General features: G+C 43.7%; 1 protein-coding gene across 3 annotated transcripts in view; it reads left to right on the forward strand.

Moving 5' to 3' along the window:
• SLC17A9 (solute carrier family 17 member 9) overlaps positions 1-13,651 on the forward strand; it is a 36,464-nt gene extending 22,813 nt beyond the window's left edge. For all 3 annotated transcript variants that reach the window (XM_077460330.1, XM_077460332.1, XM_077460331.1), the window contains 8 exons: positions 398-491; positions 3,573-3,669; positions 4,661-4,748; positions 8,254-8,288; positions 8,372-8,487; positions 10,453-10,508; positions 11,406-11,435; positions 11,960-13,651. In XM_077460330.1, the coding sequence (XP_077316456.1) occupies positions 398-491; positions 3,573-3,669; positions 4,661-4,748; positions 8,254-8,288; positions 8,372-8,487; positions 10,453-10,508; positions 11,406-11,435; positions 11,960-12,129 (686 nt within the window). In that variant the 3' untranslated portion in view covers positions 12,130-13,651. The remainder of the gene's footprint in view (positions 1-397; positions 492-3,572; positions 3,670-4,660; positions 4,749-8,253; positions 8,289-8,371; positions 8,488-10,452; positions 10,509-11,405; positions 11,436-11,959) is intronic.
• Positions 13,652-19,928: the final 6,277 nt, after the last annotated feature.

Genomic DNA, 19,928 nt, shown 5'->3' on the forward strand with positions numbered 1-19,928 from the left:
CTCCTCACACTTGTGGTCATTGGGAAGAGGTATTCCCTTTATAGATGGCTAAAAAGATCATTGGGGTCAGTGGAAACTTATCTGAGAGGCAGACATTGTTCCTTGCTCCAGGAACCCCCTAGCAACCTCTGGAGGAACCCTTGTGCTCCATGGAACCCTGGTTCAGAAACCCTGCAGTAGTTAGTACTTTTTTCATATGTTCATCAGCTCCATCTAGTGGCCATAATGCAGAATGTGCCTGACTCACTCTATTCTTATGAATAAGAACATGCAGGATGATTAGCTCTGAAAATGTTTTTATGAATACACCAAAAAGTAAAAAGATGAAGGTGAACAGGTGCATTATGAGTCTGCTACTCTCATATAATTAAACGTGTTTTTTTTTCTTTCCCCACAGATCAGAGAATGTTTTCTGACTTAGGAAGAGGCTTTGCTACATCGGCCAAGACCAACATGCCCTGGAGACTCCTCTTAAAGAAGGCTCCCGTCTGGTACGTGTGTGTGTGTGTGTGTGTGTGTGTGTGTGTATAGAAGAAGAGAATAGAATGGTAATGCTATGCAATTATAGTGCCACATTCAGTATTAGAAACAAAAGAAATTCCCCCTATGGTGGACTTTAAAGGCACGCTGAGTTAAAATTGGAGAGTATTATAGTACAACAATTATAGCTAAACATAGTAGCTAAAATATGCACATGAATATAGAATGTGTAAACCGTTCACAACATTGTAACCATATTCTGAAAAGACACACATGCGATCCTCTTGCATCCAACACATTTTGGAGTACAGTTTTCTCCTTCTTCAGGGGTGTATATTGAAGAGGAAACTATATATGTTTTTTTGGTGACAGGGTGAATTTTAACATTTGGTCATATTGCATTTAAAAACAGGAAAGATACATATATCAGTGAGATCTGCATTTGTTGACTCTCTACTTCAATAGCATAGGCATCAGAAGAGCTTTTTTTTTTTTTTTAAGACTATATGGTGTTTCAAGTCACCAAGGGAGCCGACCCACCGCCCGCTCCACATCCCACAGAGGGGGAGTGGCCAGGAGGACTCACTGGGGCTGGAGGTGGAGAGATCCTGATTATTGCTGATGACACTCAACCAAAGCAGAAGGAGAGGTTCTGTTTTAGAGGGGGGGGGGGGGATGTCAACTTAAGCCAGAGTCTTGAAAGCAAACGGCACGTCCTGACATCCAGCAGATTACTGATGGTCGTCCAGCCATCTGCTGGATGTCAGGACATGCTGGATATGATGGAATGTTAAAATCCACCCTGTCACCAAAAAACATATAGTTTCCTCTTCAAAATTCCACCCCTGAAGAAGGCGAAAACTACTCCGAAACGCGTTGGGTGCAAGAGGATCTCGTATGTGTCTTTTCAGAATATGGTGACAATGTTATGAACTGTTTACACATTCTATATTCATGTGCATATTTTAGCTACTATGTTTAACTATGACTAAATCATTTTTGCACTGTAATACTCTCCATACTCTCCAATTTTATCTTGGTGTGCCTTTAAAGTCCACCATAGGGGATTTTCGTGTGTGTATGTATAGAGACTCAGTAGGAGCCTTTTATCTGTTAGTACTTCCCCCAAAGCCTGCTGATTGGCTTTATATTATGAAGGACAGGCTCATCAACCAATGGAGCGCTATAAGGCATGTTGACAGAGCTTGTTGAGATTTGCATTGTTAAATTGGAGGAGAACTTTCCCTTCGTACATTTTGTCTACTAAGCAATGACTTGCCCCTCTTAGTGCTGCCTGGTAAAAACACTTACCTGCCAAACCCATTCCAGTGATCTTGGAAGTGCAGACCTGGCCAGCATAGCACAGCCATTGCAATGAAAATGTCCCCGCCGGGTCCTCTTCTCCCTGTGCATTTATTCCTATGAGCGAGTCTAACTCACGGGGGTCTGGTGGAGTAAGGGCTGCTTCACACCACAGCTATTGGGATGCATTGGGCAGCGTTGCCCAACACAACCATAATGCAGCGTCAAGGGACATAACGGTAATGGCAGCAGTTGGGTGGTGTTCACGCCTATATGCTGCATTGCCTTGCATTACGCTAAAATGACGCATGCATTTTTAGGCCCAGTGACCTCATCACTGGATCTCTGTGCTTCTCTATGCAATGCAGGCAGATCAGGGCTGGTGGGAGGGGCCGGCAGGGTGCTGCTTCCTGAAAACCTCACAGCTTCCTGCCTCAGTACTCATCTCACGAACCATCAGCCCTAATGTAAGCAGTGGGCTAGCTCTTGGGAGAAGCTGGTGTTACTAAACCCAGGACCCTGCATTCACTATATCTGGTCTCCCACAGTACACAGAACATGGGAATGCAATTATTTTAGTAAATATAAACTGCTAAATACCTTTTCTCATCAGCAGTGTATAGCAGTCTTGTGACTTCTATCAGTGTCTGGTTAAAGCTTGCAGGAGGAGTTTTCATTCTCCTCTGACTGTTCTATGAGGCTGCAGGACCCTTGACCCTCTGTCTGGACAGTGCTGATTGACCCTGTGCTGATCACATGCACCCTCTAAAGAAAAACTCTCTAGCAATACACATCAAACTGAGCATGTGCAAAGTGCCCCCCGAGGCTCTCTACTATCAGCAGATGGATTGGGGACAGTGGAAGAAAGGTAGGATCAGAGAAGACAGCGTTTTTACACAATGCGGAGGATTAACCCCTTAGGTTCCACAGTGAGTATAACAAGCATGCTTTGCTGCATATACAGACTGATTTAACTGTTGTCGGTTTAGTAACACTTTAAGCAAATTTCAAAATTCCTTGCTGAGTGGGCATCGGTCTGGAAAAGTGGGTGTTCCTAGGCAGGCTGTACTTGCATGCAGAACGCCCGCATGTGATGCTAAGCCTCCATGGTTGAAAGAACTGAAATCCAGTAGGAAAGGGCTAGATGATACAGGTTGTTCGCCAGCCATCAAATGAAGCGGGCTCTATAGGACTTGCTGCAGCTTCTAATGCACATTGTGAGAAGCTCACAGTGTGCGGAGAAATGAGAGTCAACCACTTTAGTCCAGGAGAGGAAGCCGGTACAACTGTGCAAGACTGAAGGGAAGGCCGGAGGTCATATTTAGCGGTTAGGCTGGGTTCACATTGCTGCGATGCGGGAACGCCGCGAATCCGCGGCGTTTTCCCGCATCGCATACCTCCCGCCGGCAGTTCACACTGCCCTATGCGGACGGCTGGGGGTGTCAATGTTATGTTAATGACACCCCCAGATCCGTCGGCATATTGCAGTGCGATCTGCCGACTCGCACAGGAATCGGATCGCATGGTGTGAACCCCCATGCGATCCGATTCCGTTGCGGACCCAAAAAAGGGTCCCGTGCGAGTTTGCTGCGGGACCGCTGCGAGTTCAGCCATACTATCTGTATGGCTGAACTCGCAGCGCTACGGAGATCGGATGTGATTTGCTGTGCGAATCACATCCGGTTCTCCCCCCGCAGCGGTGTGAACCCAGCCTGAATGAAAATGTCATTGTGTAATCCCAGCCAGTCACTGATTTTGTATTTATAAACTCTTACCTGTTATCTCTTCAGGGCTGTGATCATCGGGCAGGTCAGCGTAGCCAGCAGCTCCTTCACCCTCTTCTCCTGGGTGCCAATCTTCTTCAAGAACCGCTTCCCCGATTCCAAGGTGAGCATCTCCTGCTATGCAGAACTAATGGACTATCCCTTTAAATGTTACATTCTGTGATCATCATGCGCCATCTACTGACCTGACACTGGAACTGCGCCGATTATTTCAAGGCCAGCTCCGGTTTAGGCTTTTCAGTTTATTATTATTATTCAGGATTTATATGGCGCCAACAATTTACGCAGCGCTTTACAATATAGAAGGAGACAATACAGTTATAAAACAATACGATACAAGAGGATTAAGAGAAGAGCCCAGAAGAGCTTGCAATCTAATAGGTTTATGGTTGAAAAGCTGTTGACTTTCTAAAGCCCCCATACACACTATCAGATTTTCTGCTGATTTTTTTTTTTTTTTTTGTCTTCAGATTTACCAAAACCATGTAGTGAAGGGCCTGCCTGATTGCATACAAATTGAAACTCCTAAGGTGTGACCTCATATTATATGGTTTTGGTAAATCTGAAGGAAAAAATCAGCAGCGAATCTGATGGTGTGTGTGTATAACCTTAAACCATTTTGCCCTTTTTTTAGAGCTCACCATCTGCATATTTGGTCTCCAAAATCTAGAAGCTAGAATATACCGGTGATGGCGAACCTTGGCACCCCAGATGTTTTGGAACTACATTTCCCATGATGCTCCACTACACTGCAGAGTGCCTGAGCATCATGGGAAATGTAGTTCCAAAACACCTGGGGAGTCAAGGTTCACCATCACTGCTATAGACTGTTGTCTGTGCAACTCTGCTTTAGGAGAATTGGTTGACAGTGGGAGGTGTGCTGCCCCCCACCTGCATCACACGTGAACTGCAGTTTATCACCAACGGGGTGCAAGTAATTCGTGATGGAGTGACATTTTAAAGTGATGATGCCGATAAGGAGGACATCACACCTGTTGCAGTTTACTAAATCAAAAAAATTTAGAAAAATTAACTGTTTCCAGAAAAAAGGCCATGGATGACCCTCCCCCCCAACCTGTCCTCTTCTCTTCCAGGGCTTGGTGTTCAATGTAGTGCCTTGGCTTACCGCCATTCCAGCCGCTATAATGGGCGGCCACCTATCGGACCACCTCATTAAAACAGGTAAGACCTCCGCTGGTTTGGACCTCCGCGTTGGCTGCAGTCTGGTATTGGGTGAGGACCTACTGGACCCGAGCCATCAGTTATAGACCTACCTCTTTGTAATCTCCTCCTGTATGCAGTAACCATACCGCAGTGCTTTGTAATCCTGGTTTTTGTTGTATTGCAGCAAAACGCACATTAACACATGCATTAAAATGACATGCGTTATTACTATGCAAAGGCATGAACATGGTCGGCGGCTATACATTTAAAGACAAACTGCAGTCTGCTCACGTAATTTGTAATAAAAACATTTTGCCATTCTGAAGCTTCCCTCCAACCTCTTTGCATATTATTTTATATATACTGTGATTCTGTACTTGCCAAATAGGCTGCAGAAATCTCCCTCCACTGAGTCTGGCTGTAGCCATTTTAACTGTGGGCAGATGAAGCTTCTGCCTGTTCACTTCCTGGATTTACACAGACACACACCTCCAGGTCTGCAGCTCTCATTGGCCCTCTTATGACTCATCCCCCTCCCTTCCTGGCAAACGCTCATGAGAGAGAGAGAGCTGTGCATGATGTCATAAGCCTAGGCTAATGACCAGACAAAGAGGGAGTGGGTTGTATAAGGTATTTACTGGCAGAAAAAAAAAATATTTTACTATCCAAAGTTAAAACAACAACAAGGGCAGAAGATTTAATAGATTGAAAGATCCTTTAATAAAGTGACTGGTCATTAGCCATATGGAAATCAATCTTTCGCAATACAGTGCCTTGAAAAAGTATTCACACCCCTTGAAAATATCCACGTTTTGTCATGTTGTTCAAAAACATAAATGTATTTTATTGGGAATTTTATGTGATAGACCAACACAAAGTGGCACATAATTGTGAAGTAGAAGGAAAAGGATAAATGTTTTTTTTTTTACTTTTAATTTTTTACAAATATGTGAAAAGTGTGGCATGTATTTGTATAGCGCCCCCCTGAGTCAATACTTGGTAGAACCCCCTTTCATTGCAATTACATCTGCAAGTCTTTTTGGGGATGTCTCGACCAGCTTTGCACATCTAGAGAGGGAAATTTTTGCTCATTCATTTTTTTTTTTTTTTTCTTTTTTTTTTCTTCCACATCGGAAATCCTATGCAAGAGACTTAATCACCTTACAGCTCATTTATGTCTCGGCATGATTCCTCATCATCGTGGCCTATAATTATTATTTTCAATATTCTTTATTCAATTTTCCATCAAAAGTTACAAATCGTTCTAACAAAAAGAAACTACTAACAACGACAGCCTAATTTTGCTTCTTGACCTTTTCCCCCCTTACCCCTTGCCTCCCTCCCTCCTCCCCCCCCCTCCCCCCCCCCCCCCCATCCCCCTCCCTCCCCCCTCACTCAAATAAGCACAGAGACTACGGTAAACCACCACCACAACACCTATATCTCCCTCTACTTGTTCCTTTTAATCAATAGGGTATCCCATCTCATTTATCCAGGGCCTCCAGATTTCTTTCCACACTCTAAAATTCCCTCTCTTTACATATAGTGTCTTCTCTTTCCATACTAGTTCATTAATACTTTGGGTCCATTCACTCACCAACGGGGCCCTCTCAGCTTGCCATCTTTGCGCGATCAGCCTACGTGCTTGGAATAAGCAACGTACCACTGCCGCCGTAGTACTTTTTGGTTCTCTCTGCTCTTGTCTACAACCCAGCACACACAGGATCGGGTTCATTACCAATTCTAACTCAAAGATCTTATTGATAGTATCCACCACCTCTCTCCAATACCGAAATAACTTTGGGCAGCGCCACATCATATGCAGAAGGTCTCCCTGTCCCCGACATCTAGGGCAGCTATCATCGGCTCTCCTGCCAAACAAACATAATCTCTTGGGTGTATAATAAGCCCTATGTACTAACGTCAATTGTGAGATCTTTTGAGAGGGGGAGACCGACATCACCGGCCCAAGCTCCATTATTCTCCTCCACTGTACCTCTGATATTTCCCCTATGTCCTCTTCCCACTTCCTCTTCAGATTCGGGTGATCAACTTCCTGGTTTAGGTTCATACCTAACTGATTATAAACTTCTGATATACACCCACTTGCCCTGTCCGTTGTAAGTAATTTCCAAAGTAGAGGTGCTTTATCCCACCGTAGCGTGTGTACCCCGAACTGTGCTGCTAAGGCGTGTCTCACCTGTAGGTAACTAAAAAATGATTGTTGTGGTATATCATAGGCCTGCTTTAAGTCCGAGAATGTTCTTAGGACCCCCCCGTCATAAAGTTGGATCAATTTGGTTATGCCTTCCCCTTCCCACCTTTTTAATCTTACCTATTTTAAATAATTCCGGTAGGTTTTTATTATCCCAGAGTGGTGTAAATTCTGGCAGCCCAGTGTAGCCCATTTTTAATTTCACCGCTTTCCATATCTTACCCACCATCTTGGTTACAGAGTTACTGTGCTGAAAGGAGTCTGCCTCCAAGACCTCGGCCATAAGTTCATGTGGGGCTCCTACCATCCTGATCCCTCCTCTTAACTTTCTTCCCTGCTCCGAGTCGCAACCCGCCAGATGCTGCAACTGCGCCGCCAGGTAGTAATTCCTAGGGTGTGGCACCGCCAAATATCCTCTATCTATCGGTAACTGTAACGTCTGGAGTCGTATTTGCTCATTCTTAGACTCTTAGCGTTTGACACTTCCCAGAGTGTCAGTTGCCTGTGCCCCCGCCTCCTGCTGTAGTTCCATCCTCCAACCCTCTACATCACTACTGAAGTTCTGTAGTAACGAAGGGATCAGAGGAATGTACCATGGCTAAAGCACCATCCACATGAGTTGGCCTCTACCCCCTCCCCTAGATATATGCTTGTGTAGCATAGGTAGCTCATAAAAATGTACATAAGGAGTTCATAAAAATTCCATAGGGTGATGTACTTCAGTAGGCAACTCCACCTGAGACGGGAACAAATTTCTGAAATTACAAAAGAGGAACACCAAGGGGTCGCCAGCTAAGTGCAGCATCAACCATCAACCAAAACCCATTGATGCTGCACTTAGCTGGCGCCCCCTTGTGTTCCTCTCCCAGATCTGCTTAATGCAGAAGAATCTTATGGAGGCTGCAGCACTGGATCGGTTGGTTGGTAGAAGACGCGGGTCAACTCCAGAGGTTAGTATAGCTTTTCTCTTGCAGGGAATTATTTTAAAACCTGGCAGGGTCACTTTTTAAGGAATTGCACATGTCCATTCATCTCAACCCCTGCCATAAAGACGCTTCCAATCCATTATTCGTGTATTGAGTCATTTTGGGCCAAATCCAGTTACTGGACTGTGATAGGAAAGCAAAACACATGGGGATAAACCTGCACCGACACAGGAGGGTAATATGGACCCCAAGCAGATGGTGTGCCTGGTGGATATGCATCCAGGACGCCTGTGCTACAAGGAAGATAACCACTAAGCTACAGTGTATGATGACAATGGTCTTCAGAGATGTCTAAGTGACTCTCCTCTCTTCTCTCCTTCAGGATATAAACCCGTCTTCGTACGGAAGCTCATGCAGGTACCAGTATGCCGTTTTTCTGTATAATGACCGAAGCCTCTGAATTCTCTCCCCTCCTCTAATGGTGCCCCTTGTCTCTGCAGGTCATAGGAATGGGGCTCTCCAGTATCTTCATCCTCCTCCTAGGGCAGTCTGAAAGCTTCTGCCAAGCCCTGATCTTTATCTCGGTGGCGTTGGCCCTGCAAACCTTTAACCACAGGTAAGGACAGCTTCCGTGAGTGGACTGTGCAAGGTCACGTGATTCCCTGAATTTTCACAATGTGACCTCAGAAAGTAAAAATGGTAAAAGGAACGTGTGCTTTACCCATGCAGGACAAGGCAAGAGCTTCGCCTAATGCTGGCCCCAGTCTACATATAGCTCTGCAATTCATGCACATTTCCCCATAGTTTGTCCCTTTTTAAAAAAAAATGTACAATAAAATACCTGTTGATCTGCCAGTAAGATCCTAACTTCCTGCAGTTAGCTGTGAGTGTTTCTCAACCAGGGCACCGTCTGGATTTCTCCGGGGTGTTGCGAGCACAGGACCCAGTTTGCCCTGAATCTGCATCTTGAGTTGTCATGGTGTGGACGGGCCAGCACCATAACAACCAATGACCCTCTAGGGCCAGGACACACGGCGTCTTTTGTTGCTATGGTGACCGGCTCGCCTGCACCATGGCGGTGCATGATTCTAATCCAGGGTAGGTGGCATGCAGGGCTGTCTCCAACATTGAGGACAAGATGTTAGTCTGCCTCCTCCAGATAATCTCCACCTCCTGCCCTTTCCTTCTGGAACCAAAAGGTAAATCTCTGATATGAAGAGGGGACTGTATGCTAGGGGAGCTCTGTGATGGGACAGTGTGATTGGGAGGTCTATGATGAGGGTGGTCTGATGTGGTGGTGGGAGTGGGGCGCTGATGTGATGAGGGGACTCAGATGTAGCGGGCTTCTGAGGTATAGGGGTGATGTTATGTGGACTCTGATATGATGGGGGACTCTAATGAATGTGATGGGGGGCACTCTCACATGATTTGGGGGGGGAGGGGGTGGTGTGACCTCTGATGTGAAGGTAGGGCCACTGACATGATGGAGGACTTCTGGTGAAATAGGGCGAGGAAAGGGGGACCTCTGCTGTGAAGGTAGGGCCTCTGACATGAGGGAAGACCTCTAGTGTGATGTAGGGAGGATGTCTGATGTGAAAGGAGGATCTCTGACATGATGGAGGACGTCTGATGTGAAGTGAGTAACTCTGGTGTGATGCAGGGAGGACATGATGTGAATGGAGGACCTCTGGTGTGATGCAGGGAGGACCTCCTGACATTATGGAGGAGCTCTGATGTGAAAGGAGGACGTCTGGTGTAATGGGGGAAGACCTCTGATATGACAGAGGGTGTCTGGTGTGATGTAGGGAGGACCTCTTATGCAAAGGAAGAACCTCTGACATGATGGAAGACCTCTGGTGTGATAGGGAAGGTTCTCTGATGTGAAATGAGGACCTCTGATATTATGTAGAACGTCTGGTGTGGTGCAGGGAGGACCTCTGATGTGAAGGTAGGACCTCTGACTTGATGGAAGACCTCTGGTGTGATCCTGGGAGGACTCTGATGGGAAGGGAGGACCTCTGATGTGATGGGGGGGACCTCTGGTGTGAAGTTAATTTCAGGTGGTTATGTATGTCATCCCAGGCTCCGGTTTCCCATTGATGACATTTTTGGTTTTGTAGACTGGGGAGCCTTGAGATTTTGCATAGTTCTAGGTTGATAAAATGCTGCTGTGGTGCACTGAAATCCAACCTGAATTCCTGGCTCTTCCTGCTGAACTACAGAACTCTCCCTATCCCAAACCCTCTCTGCCCCCCTCCACGTCTATACATTCATTTCTTTCCCAGCAAGACAATGCTGCCACCTTGACTCCTCAGAGCCTGCTCATACACTTCACATATGACAGGGCTCATGGGAGATGTAGTTCTGGGGGCGTGCCTAACAGTAGAAATTAACTCTGCGTAACTATCACTAATAGCCACAGAGCCAACATCAACTAAAACACTTCAATTATAATGCATACGGCTTATACCCATTGGAGACACCCATTTTTTTTCTTTCTTTCTATTTTTTTTTTTTGTATTCTGAGTTTTTGGGATTATCAGATTGACAATAATGGACTGCCTTTCCCTCTGTTTCCTAGTGGCCTAACCATTAACATTCAGGAACTTGCTCCATCCTGTTCTGGATTCCTTTTTGGTGAGTACATGAATTTGGATTTGACCAGCCATAGACCAATCAGAGCCTTAGAACATGCATTTGACTGGATCAGCTTGAACCCAATGAGATCTCTGGAAAACCCAAAAAAGAATTGACCAACCAGAAGAAAGGCACAACATAGGAACTATTGCTGGTAGAAAATAGAAGACATAAGACAGTGATGGCGAACCTTGGCACCCCAGATGTTTTGGAACTACATTTCCCATGATGCTCCTGCACTCTGAAATGTAGTTGAGCATCATGAGAATTCATGGGAAATATAGTTTCAAAACATCTGGAGTGCCAAGGTTCACCATCACTGATATAGGGGGGTTATTTCCGAAAGGGAAATCCACTTTGCAGTAAAAGTGCAAAGGTGCACTTGAAATGGCACTGAAAGTGCACTTAGAAGTGCAGTCTCTGTAAATCTGAGGGGTATATCTGAAATGAGGGGAGGCTCTGCTGATTTTTATTATCCAATCATGTGCAAGCTAAAATGCTGTTTTTTATTTTCCTTGCATGTCCCCCTCAGATCTACAGCGACATCACTTCCAAGTGCAATTTCAAGTGCACTTTGCACTTGTAGTGCAAAGTGTATTTGCCTTCCGTAAATACCCCCCATAGAAATTATATTAATGCCAGGATTGTGACACCACGGTTGGTGGCTCAGTGGCCAATTCTTAGCATTTTTTGCTCATTGAGTTGCATTTTTGTGATAGTTCTATGTGAAGTTTGTTTCTCTTGTGTTTTGAATGGGCTTCTTCCCCTCCCTGCACAAAAAGAAAATGTTTGGGACAATATAGCTTCTCCATGTCAGGACCAATGAGCACGTATCTGTGTAGTGTTTGTACTTTTATAAAGAAGTCCAAAAAAATAAACTCCCTTTTTTGTTTTTAGGAGTGGCCAACACTGGCGGTTCTGTGTTTGGTAAGTTTTTATAAAGTGCGTTTATAGTTTTTGCCAGGATAATAATTGCATGTATAATCAATGTCTGCCACAAGAGGTCACTGTGACATGACAAGTGGTCATGTTCCGTTAGAGAAATGCAAAATAGATCTAAACCCAAGAACAATGTAATATATCGCAGATTACCATTTGCTCAGATGTGGTGGCTGCATTTATTTTATTTTTTCCAGCCTTTTTTCCTTTGTTTTCACCAAGTGATCCTTCTTGTAATTCGCTTCCTGTCCTAGGGTGACAACGCTCATTTATCCAACTGTCATTGAGGAACAGCATTGTCACCCTAGGATTGGATGTTTGTGGTCAACAGAACACCCTGGAGGGGGGGTGCTCTTAGCACAAACATTCCAGCTGTTATTTTCTAGTGCAGTTTAATTAATGTTTGATTAACTGCCAACAGGCCAAGCACAATTTTTTTTTATTTTTTTATTTACTTTTTAGATCTGATTTTTGTAATACTTTCCTTGACTCTTGTTGTGTCTCTGGCCTAGGAATCCTTTGGGTCTACCTCTCTGGCTACCTCCTCGACATCACCGGATCTTGGGATTCCATGTTCCACCTACTGGTTGCTGTGAATGTGTTGGGTCTACTCATTTATTTGGCGTTTGCCAAAACTGAGAGGATGGATGTCGAGAACGTTACTCCTGTCCTCAAGATCTAGAAGCAGAGGAACGGTCCGCTTAATCCCGAGTATGCTTTGGGGGGAAATTTTCAGGGTGTGACCATCGGAGGTCTTCTGATGCAACCTATAGCTAGTTGATGCTTTTGAGATCCAAAGAGGGCTTGCGCTTTGCCGAAGAACTGAGCCGGACCCAACTATTGTAAATGCGCCTTAGGGGATCTCAGATCGTCAGATTGAAGATGGTCAATGCTTCCAAAAAAACATCGGACAAGATTTGGAGATGAATGATACCTCAGAGAAGGTCTCAAATTTGAACCTTGCAACAGGGTAATACCTTAGAGCAGCCATCCTGAATAAGAGTTTCATGGATCGTCTAGTTCCTCCAGAGGTGGCTAGGAGTTCCTTGAGTTTTGCCCAACTGAGCTCCCATCTGATGGTCCCTTCATACAACCTCAATTCCAAAAAAAAGTTGGGACACTGTGTAAAATCGACATTAAAACCAAATGCCAGCGATTTGCATCTCTCATAAACCCATATTTTATTTACAACATGAAACAGAAATTACCTTCTTCTTTTGGGTGGAGCTCCGCTTGTCTGCCGAACACTCCCTCCGCTGCCACATTTGGCACCTTTTGGGGGAGATGGGAGTACCTGTCAAAATCAGACGAAGGCCGCAGTGAAGTGAACCAGAAGTTTGGACCTTCACAGCTCCCCCCCCCCCCCCCCCTTCCCATTCACAAAGAGCAGCGCATGCACAGTAGGAAACCAGCTGTGAAGCCGCAAGGCTTCTCTGGCGGGTTCCCTTAGCCCAGATGGCGGTACCAGTACCCGAGAGCCAATTTCATACCATAGCTATAGCTTTCGTGCAAACCAATCAATATACGCTAATTGGGATTTTTTTTTTTACCAAAAATATGTAGAATATATTTTGGCCTAAATTTTATGAAGAAATTTCGATATTTAAAAAAAAAAAAAAAAAAATTCTTATTGGGTTTCTTTTTTATAGCAGACAGTAATTTTTTGTCTATAGCGCAAAAAATAAAAACCGCAGTTGTGATCAAATACCACCAAAAATGGCCTGGTCATAAAGGGGGTAAATCTTCCAGAGGTCAAGTGGTTAACCGTTTATGGGTTTCAGTAGTTATACCGGGATGATGTCTACACATACAGGCATCATCCTGGTATTGGATTTTTCAGCCGGCGATTCTTTTTAAGGCATAAGTGATCCGAGTGGCCAATTAGATCACTTTTGCGGGTGGCGGAAGGTGGTCTGCAATTTTTAAAGCGTGGCATGTTGGGTATCTATTTACTCGGCGTAACATCATCTTTGTCATTATACAAAAAAAACTGGGCTAACTTTAGTGTTTGTTTGTTTTTTTTTTTCCCAAAAAATTGTGTTAAAAAGAAAACTGCTGCGCAAATACAGTGTGTCATAAAAAAATTGCAACACCCACCATTTTATTCCCTAGGGCAGGGGGAAGGCAACCTTTGCCCTTCCGGCTGTGGTAAAACTACAAATCGCATCATGCCTCTAGGAGTCATACCTGTGATTGTCAGGGTCTTGCAATGTCTCATGGGACTTGTAGTTTCACCACAGCTGGAGGGCTGAGGTTGCCTACCCCTCACTAGGGTCTCTACTAAAAAAAAATATATATATATATATATATATATATATATATATATATATATATATATATATATATATATATATATATATATATTATAGAGATACAAAAAAACAGTCCCTTCTAGCGCCAATAGGTCTTCCAAGTTGTGGAGCATCAGATAAAATGGTGGTGTGACAGGTATATATGGTATCCAAAACTGGGTGGATGCTGCCTTCCTCAAATTGGGTAATCTGAAAGGAACTACAAGAAAAACACCTAATGCACCTAGTACATTACCAAAGATAATTTATTAATAAAAATGTTTTATATAAATTTGGCAGTCACGAAATGCAACTGACAAAAAGGCCATAAAAACGATGCATGGACATGCACAGAACACGGGGTACAGCTAACACGTTTCGGGGGCGCACCCCCTTCCTCAGAGCTGGTACATTTTTCTTATTTTAAACCTTTGATGGGTTCTATTTTCTATTGTGAATAAAATATGGGTAGATCGTTTCAAGAATTTAAAGCTATTCAAGTTGTTTTAATGTATTGTACCATTTTAAGGTATTTTCCCTTCTCTCAGAAGTGGTATGTCTGAATGACTTATTGAGTACCTGCGGTACTTTATGTCGGCTTTTCATGCTGTAAATGTTCATACCTTTTCTCAATAAAACTTTTGTTGGTTAAAAAAAAAAAAATATGGGTTTATGAGATTCAAATCCAACTGTTGCATTCTTTTTTTTTATGTAGATTTTAAAAAGCGTCCCAGCTTTTTGGAATTGGGGTTGTAGTTCCAGGTCAAAAACACTTGGCAGAGCAAACAAGAGTGAGGTTCTGACCACCGCCATAAGTGGGGCATTCTTCCCACCAATGCAAGGGGAGTTTTCCCGATGATTCCCCCATTTGGAGTAATCTTAGCAGGAGCTACCTCAGACTTGAAAATATTTTAAGGGTTCCTGTAGGCCAGGGGACTTCAAACTACGGCCCTCCAGTTGTTCAGGAACTACAATTCCCATCATCCCTGGTCATGTCTGGATGTCAGTTTTACAAAGCCTCATGGGAAGTGTAGTTCTGCAACAGTTGGAGGGCCGTAGTTTGAAGATCCCTGCTGTAGGGTTAAAAGGCTGCCTTAGAGGAATTCTGTGGTTGATAACTGAAGATGAATTATACCTCGGAGGAGGTCCCTCATGACACAACCATTCTAGAGTTTAAAGCCTTAGGAGATGCCTCCCCATTGCTTTATTGCTACCCCAGGGGCTAAATTAAAACTGGAAACCTTATTATCATTTTATAACAGTACAAGATCCAACCTGTTGAAGATTCCACAGCAATGACCGCTTTGTAAGGCATTAAATAATGCCTATACCTGCAATAAAGTTTCCACTTGAAGATTTTTCGAATGTTCCAAATATATTGGAGTTTAAAGGCAGAAGCTAAATATGAGCCAATTTTTTTTTTTTTTTTATATATTCTAATTTATTTAACACTACAAAGGTCTTTTTGTGCCAGATATAAGCACAGACTTGTGCAACTGCCAATTTATTGCAAATGTATTAAAAATTGAATAAAGTTTTAAGTTATGTCATTGTTTTTAAAGGGGAACAAGTTACTTTTTAAAAAATTGTTTTTTTTTTTTAATTTTTTTTTTTATATATTACATGAAAATTTAAAGTTAATAAATTTAATATAAATTATATTATCATTGCATGCTAATTTTTTTAAACCCCTTATTTATTTTTATAATTTTGTTCTGCACAGAAGCAGACATAATGTCAAGGTGACTTATAAATGATTACTTTCAGGTAAAAAAAATTTACCGTAACTCTAAAAGGTGTATTTGTAAAAATGTGCAAAGATCTTCGTTTTGTGTGAACAGGGGCAAAATCAAGTGTTATCAGGCTATATAGGCTAGCCGTACATTATTGAATTTTCTCATACATTTTTCCTTTTTAGATTTACTAAAACCATATAATAGGTGGTCAAACCTAAACACTTTCAATTTGTATGCAGTGGGGTGGTAGGCCCTTGAATTTACATGGTTGAAAATGAATCTAAAGGAAATTGAATAAGAAAATTGTATAATGTATGGGCAAGCCTTATTTTAAAGGAACTAGGAGAATATCGTATTATGGTCACTAGATGGCGCTTGACTATATAACTGAGGTATACTTCATTAGCTTGTAAAAATCCAACACCGGTTCCACTCCCTGCCACTCCATTCATTCAAAACTCAAGAAAAAGTTTTATTTTGGCTATACATATACTTCAGATCTGTGGATATGATCTCATCGTAGAACTTGGTGTATGTACAGTATTAGGCTTTTCGAGAAGGGTTAGCACTCCTATCAGGTTTTAATTACTTCTGTGTCCCTGCTGTGGAAATTCAACTTCTCTGTCTTGGTGACTACTATTACCAGGACGCAAGGTCATGGGAAACCAAAACTTCAAAGTTGTCACTAGCTAGATCGGTGAGGATAAATATGTTCTGGGGACCACTGGGAGTGGAGTCCTGCTAACTTTGGAAAGATTTCCTGTTGTGCCTCCTACACAGGAAGCAAGGGGAAAAAAAAAAACAGGCAGAGGTTGTAGCCATAGGCAAAGCCTAGGCACAGGTACCTTGGACCGATCTAGGAAGCACAAAGATCTCTTCCCCGATACAAAGATACAGACTCTTAGTAAGACTCTACGGGGAGGTATATGGACTCTTAGTAAGACTCTACGGGGAGGTATATGGACTCTTAGTAAGACCCTATGGACTGAGGTATATGAACACTCAGTAAGACTTTAAGGACTGAGGTATGTGAGCTCTTGATAGGACTCTATGGACTTCGGTAGATGGACTCTTTGTAAAGGCCCAAACTCATGATCAGACTTTTTGACAACAAACATGCAAATTCGCTGTTTTAAGGCAACATCCGACCGTGTGTACGCTCCATTGGACAAACTTTTTCACTTTTTATCGGACTTTTGTTGGCTGTGCGAACGGACAAACTTTCCGGCAACAAAAGTCCGATGGAGCAAAGTCTGATCGCGTGTACAGAAATCCATAGGACTTTTGTACAAAGTACAAACACGCATGCTCAGAACCAATGCAAAAGATCAGACAACAATACAGAAGTTGTCCAAAGGTGGCGGTAAAGAGCAGAAAAACCACATGATTTGGTGAAAGTTGGCTGAAAAAGTCCTGCCGTGTGTATGCAATACAAGTTCAAGGCCGACGCCCTTTGTACAAGAATCCACAGGAAAGTTTGTACAAAGTCCGATCGTGTGCATGAGGCTTTAGACTCCATTAGCTGGGCTCATAGTAAGACTCTTTGAACTGAGATATACAGACACTTAGACTCTGAACTAATGTATACAAGCTCTTAGTGAGACTCTATGGACTGAAAGATACAGACACTTAGCAAGATTCTATGGACTGAGATATACAGACAGTGAGACTCTATGGACTGAGGTATAGGGGTTGTTAGTAAGGTATAGGGGCACTTAGTAAAAATTCTATGGGCTGAGGTACTCAGACTTTTAGTAAGACTCTATAGACTGAAGTATACGCAGTGGTGTAGTGTAGGTTGTCAGCGCCCGGGGCAAGGCAAGTCATTTGTGCCCCCTAGCCCATGGACTTTTAACACTACCTGAGGCTTTTCCACTAGAACAGTATTATTTACACATGTATTGTATATTAAGAAAATACTGATGTAATACTAGTTTACTCAAATGAATTTAAATGGTTTAATTTTACTTTATTGAGCGTAGTACACATAGTACCTACCTACCTACCTACAACGTCAGCCACGAGGGATTGTGTGTCTCCCAGGAGGTGCAGGAAGATGGTGACAGGAGAATTGACAGACTTGCCAAGTGGAAGTCCCCTGGGCCTTGGACATATCACACCAAATTTTCAACTTCCCACCTCACCACAAATCCTGCACGTTTCCACCTCAGATCAGTCCAAATTTCTTCACCACAAGAACTAAGATCAGCCCTAACTCCTGCACCTTCACACCTCAGCTCACCCCAGTTCCTGCACCTTCACACCTCAGCTCACCCCAGTTCCTGCACCTTCACACCTCAGCTCACCCCAGTTCCTGCACCTTCACACCTCAGCTCACCCCAGTTCCTGCACCTTCACACCTCAGCTCACCCCAGTTCCTGCACCTTCACACCTCAGCTCACCCCAGTTCCTGCACCTTCACACCCCAGCTCACCCCAGTTCCTGCACCTTCACACCCCAGCTCACCCCAGTTCCTGCACCTTCACACCTCAGCTCACCCCAGTTCCTGCACCTTCACACCTCAGCTCACCCCAGTTCCTGCACCTTCACACCTCAGATCATCCCAGTTCCTGCACCTTCACACCTCAGCTCACCCCAGTTCCTGCACCTTCACACCTCAGCTCACCCCAGTTCCTGCACCTTCACACCTCAGCTCACCCCAGTTCCTGCACCTTCACACCCCAGCTCACCCCAGTTCCTGCACTTTTAAACCTCAGATCATCCAATTCCTGCACCTTCACACCTCGGATCGCCCCAATTCCTGCACCTTCACAACCAAGGTCACCCCAATTTCTGTGGCTGGTCACTGGCTGTCCTATTCCTTCTTCAAAAGAAACGAAGGGATGGGCATGAATGCATTGTGATTGTCCGTCAACAGCCCTGACATGACATGGAAAGCTGATACAGTTCTGCATACTGCTTGTTGTTGTCCATGGACTCAGGAATCTAGTAAATAAGCAGTCTGCAGAACTGTAGGAATAGTAATAATAATATAATAATAAAGTAAATGTGTGGGAAAACATGTTTCTCACCCCCTAAGATTCAATATCCCAGTCACTGCTGAGCCTGCTTGTCTCCAGCCAACCCGACCTCGGCACAGCAGTGCACAGCCACCACCCACCTGAGCTCTTCTTGTCTCCCATATGCTGAGTGTGGTGGAACCTCGCCCAGCCTCTTCGTAAGGTTCTATGGACTGAGGTATACAGGCTCTTTGGAAGACTTTATGAACTGAAGTATACGGGCTCTATGGACTGGTATGTACAGATATTTAGTGAGACTCTATGGACTGAGGTATTAGGGCACTTAGTAAGGTCTATGGGCTCTTGGTAAAAATTCTATGGATTGAGGTATTGGGGCTCTTAGTAAAAATTTTCTGGACTGAGGTCCTAGTAAGATGGCTTTGGACTGAGGTATACGGGCTCTTTGTAAGACTTTATGAGGTATACGGGAACTTAGTGAGACTCTACAGATTGAGGTATAGGGCCTCTTATTAAGATTCTATGGACTGAGGTATATGGGCTTTTAGTAAGACTCTATGGGGTTGATTTTTTTAAACTGGAGTGCAAAATCTGAATTCATGGTCGTCAATCTGTTCCTAACTTCAGCTTGTTCAATTAAGCTTTGACAAACAAAACCTGGAAGCTGATTGGTTTCTTTGCAGATCTACACTAGATCTTTCTCTCTCCAGTTTTAGTAAATCAACCCCTATAGGCTGAGATTTACAGGGTCTTAAGGGCTGAGGTATGTGGGCTCTTAATAAGACGTATGGACCCAGGTATACAGTCTCCTACTAAGATTCTATGGACTGAGGTATATACAGACTCTTGGTAAGGCCCTAGGTACTCTGTTTATACAAGCTCCTAATAAGTCTCTATGGACTGAGGTATACGGGCTCTTCGTAAGACTTTATTGACTGAGGTATCAGGCTTTATAATAAGACTGTATGAACTGAGATATACAGGGTCTTAAGAACTGAGGTTTATGGGCTCTTGGTAAGGCTTTTATGGATTTAAGTATATGGGCTGTTAGCAAGACCCTATGGACTGAGGTATACAGGCTTTATGGTAAGACTATGGTCGGAGATCTAGCCCGCGTTCACATTGGGCCGATTTGACATGTCAAATTGCTGGCAATGGAACTGTCCTAATGAGTGCCGCGACGCACCGATTTCCAAAAGTAATTCCTGTACTACTTTTAACGACTTTGGGGGTGATTTGAATAGACGTCTGTCTATGAACCTGCACAGATGTCTGTCAAATCGCACCCGAGGTCAGACTGCATTGCCGGTTTCGATTTCAAACCCGCATCAGTGTGAACCTGGGCATATGGGGTTGAGTTATATTGGCTCTTGGCAAGATTGTAAGGACTGATGAATACAGGCTCCTAGTAGGACTCTATGGGCTGAGTTATACGGGCTCTTGGTAAGACCCTAGGTACTCTGGTACACAAGCTCC

Source organism: Lithobates pipiens, unplaced genomic scaffold (genome assembly GCF_037356315.1).
Source record: "Lithobates pipiens isolate NorthernLeopardFrog02 unplaced genomic scaffold, aLitPip1_a1.2 Scaffold_28, whole genome shotgun sequence".
NCBI lineage: Eukaryota > Metazoa > Chordata > Amphibia > Anura > Ranidae > Lithobates > Lithobates pipiens.